Here is a 14,107-nt window from a genome sequence, read left to right as displayed (position 1 = left end):
GGATGACCGTACATTCTTATGCTCTATAGTTAGTTTAAGGGTTTTAAATGGAATTATCCCCTATCATGTCAATTTTTATTATGCCCACACCGATCAATACTGCAGAGATACAGAACTCGTGGACTTTTCCTTTAAATATTTTTTTCGTTACGTTTATTATAATTTACACCCATATTTTTTATTATTTTAATCCAACACTTACATTTGTCAAAAGAAATGCTAACAAACACCCTGAACCACCGCAACTGAAAACGCTCAGCAAGGGTTCAAATTAGAATTAGTAGAAAAGTGAGGGAGGCATAAAGACAGCTTTCCCGGACATTGTTTTTTTTTTTATCATTTTGCTGAAAATTCCTAAAGATTAGGGTGTAAACTGAAATAAACACATACACATTACAATTTACACACACAAAATTGTTAAGCGGCGAATCAGAGGTCATTAGACACGTGGACGGTAGATAAGAGTCCACATTGCTAATTAACAAGCGTGCAACACTTGATATACTCACACTCTCTTTTCGCATAACAATCATCTTCGCGCGAACCTTCCCGATTGTCGTAAACCCATCGATTCCATTTACGAGCGTGAGGATAGTGCCGTTATCCCCGATAAAATGAGGCCCTTATTCGTCCTCACCGTGCACTACCCGACCGAGAGAGAGAGAGAGAGAGAGAGAGAGAGAGAGAGAGAGATGGAGGAGGAGGTGAAGTCGAATAAGAAGGTGGTGCTTCGGGGTTACGTGACCGGGTACCCGAAGGCGAGCGACATGGAGGTGGTGACATCCGACACCATCCGATTGAGAGTGCCCGAGGGATCGACTGCTGTGATGGTGAAGAATCTGTACCTCTCCTGTGATCCCTACATGCGAAGCCGGATGAGCAAGCACGAGGAGCCGAGCTACGTCCCCGATTTCGTGCCCGGCTCGGTACCCCATTTCCGATTTTATTCCTCTTCTCTTCTCTTCTCTTCTCTTCTCTTTGGTACTCTTTTTGTTTTACGGAGATTTACTGTTGACACCTTGCATTTTGGTGATTTTGTGATTCACGCCGCCCTGCCCTTCCTTCCACTACTTGTTCTCTAAAATGAGCATAAAATCGCCTGGCTTCTTCTGAAAACTCCTTATTAACTGTATAATCCTCAAGATTTTATATTCGCATGCATGTCCCCCCACCTCCGCCCCCACCCAAAGACCAAAGTCTAGGTTTTTGGGTGAAAAGTGGAAACCCTTCGGACAAAATCAAAATGACAAATATACCCTTAACAGAGGAACAAACAAGAACAAATTAAAGTCAAATTGATCAAATTAAAACGAGAATTTTATTGGGTATCTTTGTAAGAAAAGACGTGGTTTGACCGTGTATACAGGCAAATATCAGAAGGGTATATATATCAGGGCCTTTTTCTCCTTATTTTACGGCAAAGTAGTGTGTGATTTATAAATTATGGAAAGGTTTAAATTTTTGATGAAGATCTAACTGTAAGATCTTCAAGGTATAATAGGAATCTTAAAAATTTAAAAGATATTATCGGTTCAATAGATAATTATTCGCACGTTATTTTATGATAATTATATAACAGTTAAGATCCTCAAGGTATAAAAGGAATACTAAACATTTAAAAGATATTATCGGTTCAATAAATAATAATAATTTTTTAAATATATTATTTGGCATATTATTTTATTACAATTATAGTATCTTACTAATTTATCAAGTAAAAGACGTATATATCCTTAACTAAGTAAAAGACATATATAACCTTAACCGATAGTAATTTACATATATTAGAATAAGAGTATTGATGTTTTTTTATTAACTTGATAAAAGTTTAATTAAATTTTATCTCTTCGATTATTTTTTATTATTTACATATATCTAGCATTAGTTTAAATCGATTTAAATTAAATTTAGAAGCAGATAGAGATAAAATATCATATTTAAATTAAAGTCTATCTCCAAAAAATTAAATTAAAATTATTTAGTATTAGATGATATCTCTTATAACTAAGGCATAATCATATCTATCATGAATCATATCTAAGAGAGATAAATTTTAACTGAAAAAAAAACGTGTAATCAAATCTTCTTAACTAAGATGTATTTTTTTTACCTAATATGATTTAATCAAATCTTCTTAACTAACATATATTTTTTTTACCTAATATGGTTTTGGAAGCAGTATAGGAAAATCGGTACTGGATATGAAAACTGGTGTTAGATTAAGATTATAAATTTTAAAGAGGGTATTGAAATATTTGCCAAATATATATGATATGATGGAAGATGAAGGTGGAAGCTGGGGAGGATGAAATAATTGGTTTCTATAATGTGTTGTTGCCTTGTTGGGATACTGGATTTGATATAATACTGAGTAATTTGAGTGCTGCAATAGATGGAATAGAGAACATAACAAACAACTGCTAAGAACAAGCTTATTGACAACAATCCTATTAAAACATACACTCTCAGGATAGATCATCATATTTTTATCCATACATAGGCATAAAGAGGCATTAGTCAACTCCTTTTTCCTTTCTTTTTTGTTACATGCAATCAGGCATATCTCTACATTAGGTCAACCACAAAGTGGTCTTTGAGGCCCTGGGCAAGAAATTTCAGATGAGAAATTTTAATAGTAAAAGATATTATCATTTATTTTATAATTAGTATTTATATTTTATATTAAGTCTTCAAATATTATTTTTCTTTATTTTTGATAGCAATGATTTCTTTTTCAGTGTAACATGAGTGGGAAATGAGTAGAGGAGATTAATTCAGGGAGGGTAAATCATGGATATGATTATGGCATTATGCAAATATTTTCATTTAGGGGCTCTGGAAACTAGATAAAAGGGTGGTATAGATAGGAATTTTGGATTTAGGAGCCTTATTTATGATTGAGACTTTTATTATTATTTTTTGAGATTTTTGGATCCGGGGCCTTAGGAAGTTGTGATTGGTTTGCATGACTATGCTTTGAGACCGGTTGAAAGTTTTGGATCAGTTCTTTATTAGTTTAGTGTAGTTTGAAATGGGCCAGATTCTTATAGGGACTTATCATTCTTATTTCTTCTTCATGAAATTTTAGTCTATCTTTTGGGATAAACAGGTTATAACTGGTTATGGCGTGGGGAAAGTTATGGATTCTACGTTTCCCGATTTCAAGGCAGGTGACTTTGTGTGGGGAATAACAGGATGGGAAGAGTATAGTCTCATCACAGATCCAGAGAGTTTATTTAAGATCAACCATCCAGAAATACCACTTTCGTATTATACCGGTATTCTTGGTAAGTTGATTTATCTTCATTTTCAAGGCAAATTGCATAGAAATAGTAAATATCATAGTATTTGAAATTGTCCAGACAATGACATTTAATCACTTAACAAGCTGCTAATATTTGGTTTGCTCCTTTATTGGAAAAACCATGATTAAAAGATTACAAATCAAAACTGCCATGATAATAAGTTGTTACTACAAGTTGATCTAATACAGGGATAGGCAGGTCAAAGTTGTACATTTCTAATCTAGAAGTAACATCACATTTTATTTATTAATAGCTTTTATATCATGTGTTCTAGAGCTATCCTGTAGTATGTTAGATAACATGAAAGTATTTGTCAGTGTGTATTATGCCTTTGTTAATTAGAGTACAATTTCTCATCTATTATCATCATGTATTGCAGAAGATATACATGGGAGGTACATACCTATATAAGAACAAGAAGTAATAATTGTATCCAAATATTGTTTCTAATGTAGCCGATGTGATCTATATCTGATAGCTACTTAAGGCCTACCGGAAAGCACTGACTCCATTAAGATTAGAATCAACTTGGTAATACCTTGTTCAGAGAAAGGTTTTTTTTTTTTTTTTTTTTTTGGAGAATTTTCTTTTTAGTTTCTGACAATCTGTTAAGACTACTACATCTGCATCCAGGGATGCCAGGTGTTACTGCATATGCTGGATTTTATGAGGTGTGTTCACCTAAAAAAGGGGATTATGTTTTCGTATCGGCAGCATCTGGTGCTGTCGGCCAGCTTGTTGGGCAATTTGCTAAACTTATGGGATGCTACGTAGTTGGAAGTGCTGGTTCTGATGACAAGGTTTGCATTTTGTATAACAGAAACTTTGGTTGCAAATTCAAGCTTGCAAATTAACTAACTTTTGCTTTAGAAGGTGAAATAGATATTTGGTTGAGGATCTTTTCGAGAAAACCCATTGATGGCTTTCCCTATGCAATCTATGAGACTAGTGCTATATGTTTCAGTAGATAGAAATTTTTTGGAGGTTCTCCTTGAAATTTTTTTTTAATGTCCTATTATTAACATAGATTAAAGAGTAGCAGTTGATATAAATCCGGCACTTGCAAGAGGATCATCTCATCTTATCTGACTAAGGATGGACATGCATATTCTCATATTACTTTTCCTCCTTTTATCTTCCCTTTATGTACATCATGTCTCACAATCTAATATTCATCGATGGAACTATCTGCTCAGGTCAATCTGTTGAAGGAAAAGTTTGGTTTTGATGATGCTTTTAATTACAAGAAGGAGAAGGATTTGAACATAGCATTGAAAAGGTTCGTTATCTAATGACATGTCTTATCTATTAATTGTTTCAGAATGGGTGAATTAATAATTTATGAATTGACATTTTGGGCTTTAGTATCACTAATTGTGTATCACATGGTTCCCAATTTCGGTCGATCACGATCTAAATCAGCTGAAACGGATCGAGATCAGTCATAGTTGAGTCGACCGAATCAGCCAAGTTTCGGCTGGTCCGGCCAAAACGAACCAGATTGGTCAGGAGAAAGGAAGAAAGAGAGGGAAGATAGCAAGAAAAAGAGAAAAAAGAGTGAAAGTTCATCGCAGAGTAAGATGAGTGCGTGGAAGAGAGAACGGGAAAGAGAGAGAGGGAGGGATTGGGAATATAGATAATGAGGAGATGGAAGAGAGAGTTAGTAGAGTTAGTGGGAGAGTTAGTGGAAAAGTTAATAGGAGTGAGTTAGTAGAAAAGTTAATAGGAGTGAGTTAGTAGAGAGTTTGTGGGAGAGTTTGTAGGAGATAATTAGTGGAAAAGTTAATAGGAGAGAGAGTTAGAGAGTTAGTGAGAAAATTAGAAAAAAGAATATTTGTACGATAGGGGAGAGAGAGTGCATGAGTGGTCGAAAACAATATTTTTATTTTTAAATTTTATATATAAATAATTTATATTTATCTTATTAGTTTTTCTAAAATTTTATTATTTTTTATAGTTTAAAAATATTTTAAAATATAGACCGGTACGAATAGTCGATATCGCTGATACGGTCGATTCAAATTATTTATTTTCATACAGTCAATTTTAATTCTAATCCCGATACTTAGAATGGTGCAACAATTTATCTATAGTTACTAATGCCTTGCTACTTAGCGTGTGTGTGTGTTTAAAATGTCTTCAAATTTTAAACAGATGCTTGAAGGTCAAAATTATCCAACAGTGAGAAAAGAAAAAGATCACAAAATTACTTGTGAATGTATTCAGGTTTAGGTCACTTACATAATACTGGCAAACTCTTTTGTTATAATGCATGGAAATTCCAGCTATGTGCTTAAATAGCCTCTGGGTGTCCCTGTTAAGGCATAACTTGCTACTACTGGAAGTCATTTCCAAATCTCTCAAATAATGATTGAAGCCTAAAAAATTAACTTAGAATTAAAGCATGTCCAAGAGGTGTGCACGATGAGATTCGAACTGAAAATCTTTGCTTTAAATTATGTCTAACTTACTAATTATTTTAAAAACTTATACCTCAATGACCTTTGCATTCGTTTTTTTGGCAAATTAATTGTTCTTTAGATTTTAGCAGAGTTGCCTAGTTGATCACCGAATAATCCATGGAGTTTCTTGCCAGGTGCTTTCCAGAGGGCATCGACATCTACTTCGAAAATGTGGGCGGCGCAATGCTCGACGCCGTTCTCCTGAACATGAGAATTCACGGCCGGATCGCCACTTGCGGAATGATCTCCCAGTACAACAAGGAGACGCAGGAGGGCGTGCACAACCTCTTCTGCCTCATCGCTAAGCGAATCCGAATGGAAGGATTCATTGTGGTTGATTACTACTCCAACTATAGGAAGTTTGAGGAGATGGTGGTGCAATACCTGAAAGAAGGTAAGATCACGTATGTGGAGGATATTGCTGAAGGACTTGAGACTGCTCCTGCTGCACTTGTTGGCCTCTTTCACGGCCGCAATGTTGGCAAACAGTTGGTTATCGTTGCAAAAGAGTAAACTCCATGGAATTTATATACATATATCTATATATGTAATATATGCATCTATGGTTGAGAAAATAAATGGTGCTAAATTTCGTTTTTTTTTTTAAAAAAAAAATAGACTATCTGGTTTGATGGACATGAGTTTGATGCTAATAGAATTTAAATTTTTTTTGTATCTTCTACATGAGAGATTGCAACTTGTGGAGATACTCTTTGGATCAATAGATTTTTTTTTTTTAATTTTATTTTATACTCTTCTGGATATACTCCTGCAAGAGGATCATCTCATCCAGACAAATAGATTTGTTTTCAGAGAAAAGATAAGAAACCAGATGTGGTTCCTTTGGCATGGACCAATGAATCTTATCTTCTTGTAATCAGTTGAGTCTTTGTCTTTGAGGGTAATATGCAAAGAGAACATGATAAGATAAATAGATTCCTTAACAAAAAATAAATAAATACTTTTTTCATGTATATCCTATGAACTATTTATTATCAGCTAAAAGAAACTATATTTAAAAAATAACTTTTATTGAAAATTTACTTTAGAATATATTTAAAAAATTAATTAACTAGTTATTTAGATAAAAAAATGTTGTTATTTTCTTTTTCTCTTTTGTTAGAAATAAATTTTAAAATTAGAAGATAGTGAAAGATTGAAACATTAAGGGAGGAAATTTAAAAATTAAGTGTTTCTGTTCTTACGAATCACACCCTATATTTTATTTATTTTTGTGATTCATACTTCGTATCCGAGGATTTTGTAATTCGACTCCTTATTTTTCTTTATAGTTATTATTTAATATTATTGGTTAACTCAAATGATATAAAAAATATTTTATTATAATATATAAAATAATTTATAGTACCTAAACTATTGGTGCCTTCTTTATTCTTTTTCTTCTTCCCAGAGAAAAAGAAAAGAAGAAAAAGAGGAGAGGAGGGATGAATAGTCAACGTTAATTAGTTAAAATAATATCTTAACGTTAAATAAGAATTATAAGAAAAAATAAAGGTTTCGATTACAAAATCTTTACGGATGGAATATGAATTACAAATAAGTCAAATGCAGGGTGTAATTTGTAAAAATCCCTTAAAAATAATTGCCCGACATGATTGACAGATAAAGCAATGATTGAGGCGTCAGCGGATCACGTGTCGACTGCCGAGTGGCCCCTGGTTCCCTCCCATTACATTTTGGTGTTTATTTTCAGTTTGCACCCTATCTTTTGCGAATTTTCAGCAAGATGATGACCGAGTTTGAAATTTTGGAACATTGCTGAGGGTTTTCTGAGAATCCAACGACAAATATACGGCTAGTTGAGGTTTTGTTTAGTACTTTTTTTTTATATAATAACAACAACTGCAGCGGTTGATTAAAAATAGCGAGAAAAGCAAGGTGTAAATAGTAATAAACACATAGTAATGTTTAAATATTAAATCATTAATATTTTCTACATATTTAAAACAATATTAATCTAATATATATATTTTTATTATATAATCTATGTCATCTAGAATATTATATAATATTATTTTAGATGTGTTTGAAATCCTATTAAATACTCCGCCATTTGCTACATGTCGGTAAGACTCCATCACAGAGAGAGAGAGGGAGAGAGAGATGGCGGAGGAGGTGAAGTCGAATAAGAAGGTGGTGCTGCGGGGATACGTGACCGGGGAGCCGAAGGCGAGCGACATGGAGGTGGTGACATTGGAGACCGTCCGATTGAGAGTGCCGGAGGGATTGACGGCTGTGATGGTGAAGAATCTGTACCTCTCCTGTGATCCCTACATGCGGAACCGGATGAGCAAGCACGAGGAGCCGGGCTACGTCCCCGATTTCGTTCCCGGCTCGGTACCCACTTCCTCCTCTCTTCTCTTCTCTTCTCTTCTCTTCTCATTGCTGCTCTTTTTTTCTTCTTTAATGGAGATTTACAGTTGACACCCTGAACTTTTGGTGATTCACTATGGGAGTAATAATAGGGTTGAAAACGGATCCACGTATCCCATAGTGCTTAAGCCTTATCCGTTATCAGAATCTATTTTTTTAGTGATTCAGATACAACCGATATTCTAACTAAACGGATACGGATAATTTTTTGATAAAGGATCGAATCTTAAACGAATATTGATTAAATTTAAAAAAAATTATAATATTTTATTTAGATATAATTAATAAAAAAAATATTAAGAGTTTTATAACAAATAATTTTTTTGTATGTCAAATATGTAAAATTAGATAAATTAATCTCTATAAATAATATATAATATATTATTAGTAATAATATTAATATTAATATTTATTATTTAAATAAGTAAATTAAGAACTGTAAATCATTTAAAAAAATATGCGGGTAAACGAATATCCGATATCCGTATCCGAATCGGATAAAATTTTTCTATCCGAATCCGATCCGAATCGGATGGATCCGAGTTACTCGGACCCGTTTTCACGCCTAACTAATAGTCATCTCGCTCGTGTAAATATCAGTTCCCTAATTTTATTTTTTCCTCTAATTATCTTTTCGTAATTAAATTGATGAAATAGGGTGTGATTTGTAAATTATGATAATACATGGTTCAAAGTGCAAGTGTGTATACTAGATTTGATGTATAATATTGAGTAATTCGTGTGCTGCAACTAATCGTAATTAAACTACACATCTCTCGGGATAGATACATCATCACGTCTTTACCCGTACACAGTCAATAAGTCAACTCCTTTATTATTTTTTCTTTTCTTCCGACATGCCAGCATAGGTCAACCACAAGTTCGTCTCAATAAACGAATTGAGGCCCAAGGTAGAAATTTGAAATGGGCCCATTTTCCATTTGAGAGCTCTAGCTGGAACTAGAAGAAAAGGAGTTTAGAGGCCTATTTCATTACATTTTGACCTGTGTGGACTTATGATTCTTAGTTGTTCATGAAATTTTAGTCTATATTTTGGAATGAACAGGTTATAACTGGTTATGGCGTGGGGAAAGTTGTGGATTCTACGCATCCAGATTTCAAGACAGGTGACTTTGTCTGGGGAATGACAGGATGGGAGGAGTATAGTCTCATCACAGATCCAGAGAGTTTATTTAAGATCAACCATCCAGAAATACCACTTTCATATTATACTGGTATTCTTGGTAAGTTATTTTATATATCTTCGTTTTTGAGTTGTCTTGGCAATGATGACATTGGATCACTTAACAAGCTGCTTTATTAGAAAAACCATGATTAAAAGTTTACAACAAAATATTCAGAGATAGCAGTTTTGAAGATTTTGTTCTAAGGCTACTACTACATCTGTGTCCAGGGATGCCAGGTATTACTGCGTATGTTGGATTTTATGAGGTGTGTTCACCTAAGAAAGGGGATTATGTTTTCATATCTGCAGCATCTGGTGCTGTTGGCCAGATTGTTGGGCAACTTGCCAAACTTATGGGATGTTATGTAGTTGGAAGTGCTGGTTCTGATGACAAGGTTTGCATTTTGTACAGCAGAAAACTAGCTTTTTCTTTGGTAGGTGAAATAGATGTTTGGTGAAGGATCTTTTCAGGAAAACTATTGATGGGTAGATAGAAAAGCTTCTCCTTAGTAGCAGTTGATATAAGTCTGGAACTTACAAGAGGATCATCTCATCATTATTTGACTATAGAATGGACTCTAGTATATATCTTCCCTATATACGTACATAGCGTCTCATAATCTAATGTTCTTCTGGCTCATCATTGGAACTTTCTTCTCAGGTCAATCTCTTGAAGGACAAGTTTGGTTTTGATGATGCTTTTAATTACAAGAAGGAGAAGGACTTGAACATAGCATTGAAAAGGTCTGTAATCTAATGGCAAAACGTGTCCTATATATCTATTAACTTAATCCAAAGAATTTCTTGCCAGGTGCTTTCCTGAAGGCATCGACATCTACTTCGAAAACGTCGGCGGCGCAATGCTGGACGCCGTTCTCCTGAACATGAGAGTTCAGGGCCGGATCGCGGCGTGCGGAATGATCTCCCAGTACAACAAGGAGACGCCGGAGGGCGTGCGCAACCTCTTCTGCCTCATCACGAAGCGAATCAAAATGTCAGGCTTCTTGGTGTTTGATCACTACTCCATCTACAGGAGGTTTGAGGAGGAGGTGGTGCAGTACCTGAAAGAAGGTAAGATCACGTATGTGGAGGACGTTGCTGAAGGACTGGAGGCTGCTCCTGCTGCACTGGTTGGCCTCTTTCATGGCCGCAATCTCGGCAAGCAGTTGGTTGTCGTTGCAAAAGAAGAGTAAACTCCATGGAATTATAATGCATCTGTTTGTTGGATGAAAATGATATCATAGTATTTAAACTCCCTCATCTACTATCATAATGTTAGTAAGTTTAATCAGATTAACTGATAGATAATAAGAGTTCGAGAATGGTAGGCAGTATGGTACACCAGTGTCCTTTTAATTAACTCACCTATGTCTTTGTTGGCCATCAGTAGGCAGTATGGTACACCAGTGTCCTTTAGGTCGGGATGTATAGTGTAGGTTGGAACATATTTGATGGCACATCTGAACTAGCACACTCATTAATGGAGGGTCACAATGACAAAAATCCTTCCGTTTTATACTAACAAATAATAGGGTGTGATATGTAAATAATGAACATGCAGGGTTCCGATCGCAAATTATCTTCCCCCCCTCTCCCACTATAAAACCACGCCATTAGGCGACCTCATGGTATGCTACCCGAAGCTGGAGAGAGAGAGAGAGAGAGAGAGAGAGAGAGAGAGAGAGAGAGAGAGAGAGAGAGTTTAGAGAGATGGGGGAGGAAGTGAAGTGGAATAAGAAAGTGGTGCTGCGAAACTACGTAACCGGGTTCCCGAAAGTGAGCGATATGGAAGTGGTGGCCACCGACACCGTCCGATTAAGAGTCCCCAAGGGATCGACGGCTGTGATGGTCAAGAACTTGTACCTCTCGTGCGATCCGTACATGCGTCTCCAGATGACCAGGCACGAGGAGCCCAGTTACTTCCCCGACTTAGTCCCCGGCTCGGTACCCAATAATACAAAACACCCAACTTTTTTTTATCTTTTCCTTTTCTTTTCAATAATTATCTTTCTTGATTCCTCCTAGGTTACAGTTCAAGTAGGAGATTAGGTATTTTTTCTTTTCTTTTTCTTTTTAGCCGATCATGCACGAAAAAGAATACAATTAGATCGTTAACTCAATTATGAGCGAGCCCTAACGGAGCCGTCGGAGGCCTGCGTTCGACAATGCACCTCGACCTACCAGGATAAAATCCCCACCCTATTTTACTATATATATATATATATAATTATTTTGTATCACTATGTCTCTATACACTTTTAACTAAGTTGCAGACTTTCTATATAACGTTAACAGTGTTTGTGTTATTTTAATTTCAAAATAGTTGATCTGGTTAAATATGTATCACTAATTTATCATAAACTATTTTTTTAATATATATTTATTTAATAGAAATATGTTATTTAGTTATAATACCAAAATAAAAAGGCTTATTCTTATTCCACGGATAAACGAGAGTTTAGAAATTTAGCTGAGAAAACAAAAAACTTTAACAAGAGGAACATATACATAGCATATTCAATTAGATGAATTTTTAGATTATATGTTTTAAGGAGGGAGGGGTATCAATGCAAAAATTTAAATTGTTTTGAGAAATATACAAACAAAAAACAATTTAGAAAGATATACATGCAAAAAGAGCATATATTGTTTGTAAATTTCTCTTTAGATTATATGTTTCAGTTGCTTAATTGTAATCTAAGTCCTGAAACAGGTTATAACTGGAATGGGTGTATGCAAAGTAATAGATTCTGGGCATCCAGAATTCAAGGCAGGTGATCTTGTTCTTGGAATGACTGGATGGGAAGAGTACACTCTCATCACAGAAGCAGAGAGTCTAATTAAGATCAATCACCAGGAAGTGCCACTCTCATATTATACAGGCCTTCTTGGTGAGTTCATTTTTATCTTCTCTTTTGGAAAATATATCTCCTTTCTCATAGCAAGCTATTCTTGTAGCTAATACTTGTTAGGTAATCAACTGATGGAAAAACTTGAAATTTTAAGTAATAGAACAACAATGTATATATGTTAAATTTCCATGGTTTAGCCCGGTTCAAATTTACCTCTCTGTACTCAAATCTTACCCTCCGTGCATGCCCCTAGGGGTACTCGCGTGTTTAAGGAAGCTAACGAGTGGGAACCCCCTCACCTGGTCGACCTCGATCTTCAGCAGATGTGAAAGAGATTTAGTTGCTCTTACAAAAATATAATCCGATAACTCGGAGCAATCCTCCATTGATGAATGAGAACTAGCCACAGAGAGAGTGATAGAGGCTAGTAGTTTACCAACTAGGTGAAGAAGGAAGCTATTGCTAATTAGTAGGTTTAATTAAACTCCGGTTTCTAACTATATATGCAAAACATTTGTATCCAGGCATGCCAGGTCTTACAGCATATGTCGGATTTTATGAGATATGTTCACCTAAGACAGGAGAATATGTCTTCATATCAGCAGCCTCAGGTGCAATTGGCCAAATTGTTGGGCAATTTGCAAAGCTTATGGGATGTTATGTGGTTGGAAGTGCTGGTTCTGATAACAAGGTTTGTATAACCAATAGCAACTTTGGAAATGTCATGGTGGAGATTGATTAAAACAAAGGAGAAGATTGCAGTAGTTTCCTAGTGTGTTTTATTTACTGATGCTGTGATGCATTGCTGCTCCCTTTCAGGTCAATCTCTTGAAGAATAAGTTTGGTTTTGATGATGCTTTTAACTATAAGAAAGAGAAGGACTTGAATAAGGCATTAAAAAGGTTGGTAATTTTTTTTTATCTCTAGTAATTGTTTTGAAATGGGTGATTTGGTGATCTACCAACTGAGATTTATGCTTCACTCTTACTAATTAGGATCTTGATTGCATCTTAACATCACTTCTTTTCTTCTTTCACTCAATAATCTGAGGAAACTTCTCTCCAGGTGCTTCCCTGAAGGCATCGACATCTACTTTGAGAACGTAGGTGGAGCAATGCTCGATGCCGTTCTTCGCAACATGAGGCTCCGCGGCCGGATATCGGCGTGCGGAACAATCTCTCAATACAATGACGACGACGACGGCAAGAAGCGCAGCAATGGCGTGCATAACCTCTTCTGCATCACCGGACGGCGTATCCGAATGGAAGGTTTCATGATTTATGACTACATCTCCAGTTACAGGAAGTTTGAGGAGATGGTTGTGCAACTTCTGAAGGAAGGGGATCACGTATGTGGAAAATATTGCTGAAGGACTTGAGAATGCTCCTGCTGCATTTGTTGGGCTATTTGAAGGTCGCAATGTTGGCAAACAGTTAGTTGTTGTTGCAAAAGAGTAAGCCCTCCTTCATATGTGGAATAAGAATAAGCTTATTCTAAAAATAAGCCTTTTTATTCTGATGTTGTAGTTAAACATCTTCCTTTATTCTAGTATAGTAATTCCACTCTCTCTCTCTCCATTATCTATTCTATTAAATATCGGTAATCTTAGCTACAGTTTAGGTTTTATCTCTCATCTATCTCTTCTTTTAAATATTAGTCTTCTCGGATTTTTTTTTTGTCGAACTAATAAATTCTGCAAAAATAAAAAAAAAATATTAAGCCCGCACACTTTTCCCACGGACTTATAACCTCACAATAGTGTGAGTTTATAACTCCGCATTACATGCGGGCTTATAACCCTGTATTAACCATAGTGCCTATTTATTTCTTCTAGTGTATGATTATTTTATATAAAGTGCGTACTTATAATTTTATAGTATATCGTAGTGCGAGCTTATAACCTTGTGT

At 35.4% G+C, this 14,107-nt stretch overlaps 2 protein-coding genes and 1 pseudogene across 2 annotated transcripts; all 3 read left to right on the top strand.

The window, feature by feature from the left end:
- Positions 1-641: 641 nt before the first annotated feature.
- On the top strand, positions 642-6,489 carry LOC140778798 (2-alkenal reductase (NADP(+)-dependent)-like). Its single transcript, XM_073123669.1, has 5 exons — positions 642-926; positions 3,110-3,287; positions 3,939-4,105; positions 4,502-4,584; positions 5,902-6,489. Exons 1-5 carry the CDS (start codon positions 693-695, stop codon positions 6,278-6,280), a joined length of 1,041 nt encoding a protein of 346 aa, XP_072979770.1. The 5' UTR covers positions 642-692; the 3' UTR covers positions 6,281-6,489.
- A 1,335-nt stretch (positions 6,490-7,824) lies between these two features.
- LOC140758292 (2-alkenal reductase (NADP(+)-dependent)-like) lies at positions 7,825-10,602 on the top strand. The gene is made up of 5 exons (XM_073094391.1): positions 7,825-8,125; positions 9,228-9,405; positions 9,576-9,742; positions 10,009-10,091; positions 10,159-10,602. Exons 1-5 carry the CDS (start codon positions 7,892-7,894, stop codon positions 10,538-10,540), a joined length of 1,044 nt encoding a protein of 347 aa, XP_072950492.1. The 5' UTR covers positions 7,825-7,891; the 3' UTR covers positions 10,541-10,602.
- A 377-nt stretch (positions 10,603-10,979) lies between these two features.
- Positions 10,980-13,813, top strand: LOC140758291 (2-alkenal reductase (NADP(+)-dependent)-like; annotated as a pseudogene).
- Positions 13,814-14,107: the final 294 nt, after the last annotated feature.

This window comes from Typha angustifolia, chromosome 3 (genome assembly GCF_048772165.1).
Source record: "Typha angustifolia cultivar Huaian chromosome 3, ASM4877216v1, whole genome shotgun sequence".
Taxonomy (NCBI): Eukaryota; Viridiplantae; Streptophyta; class Magnoliopsida; order Poales; family Typhaceae; genus Typha; species Typha angustifolia.
Note: the sequence above shows the minus strand (reverse complement) of the source record. Positions and strands in the feature narration are given on the sequence as shown.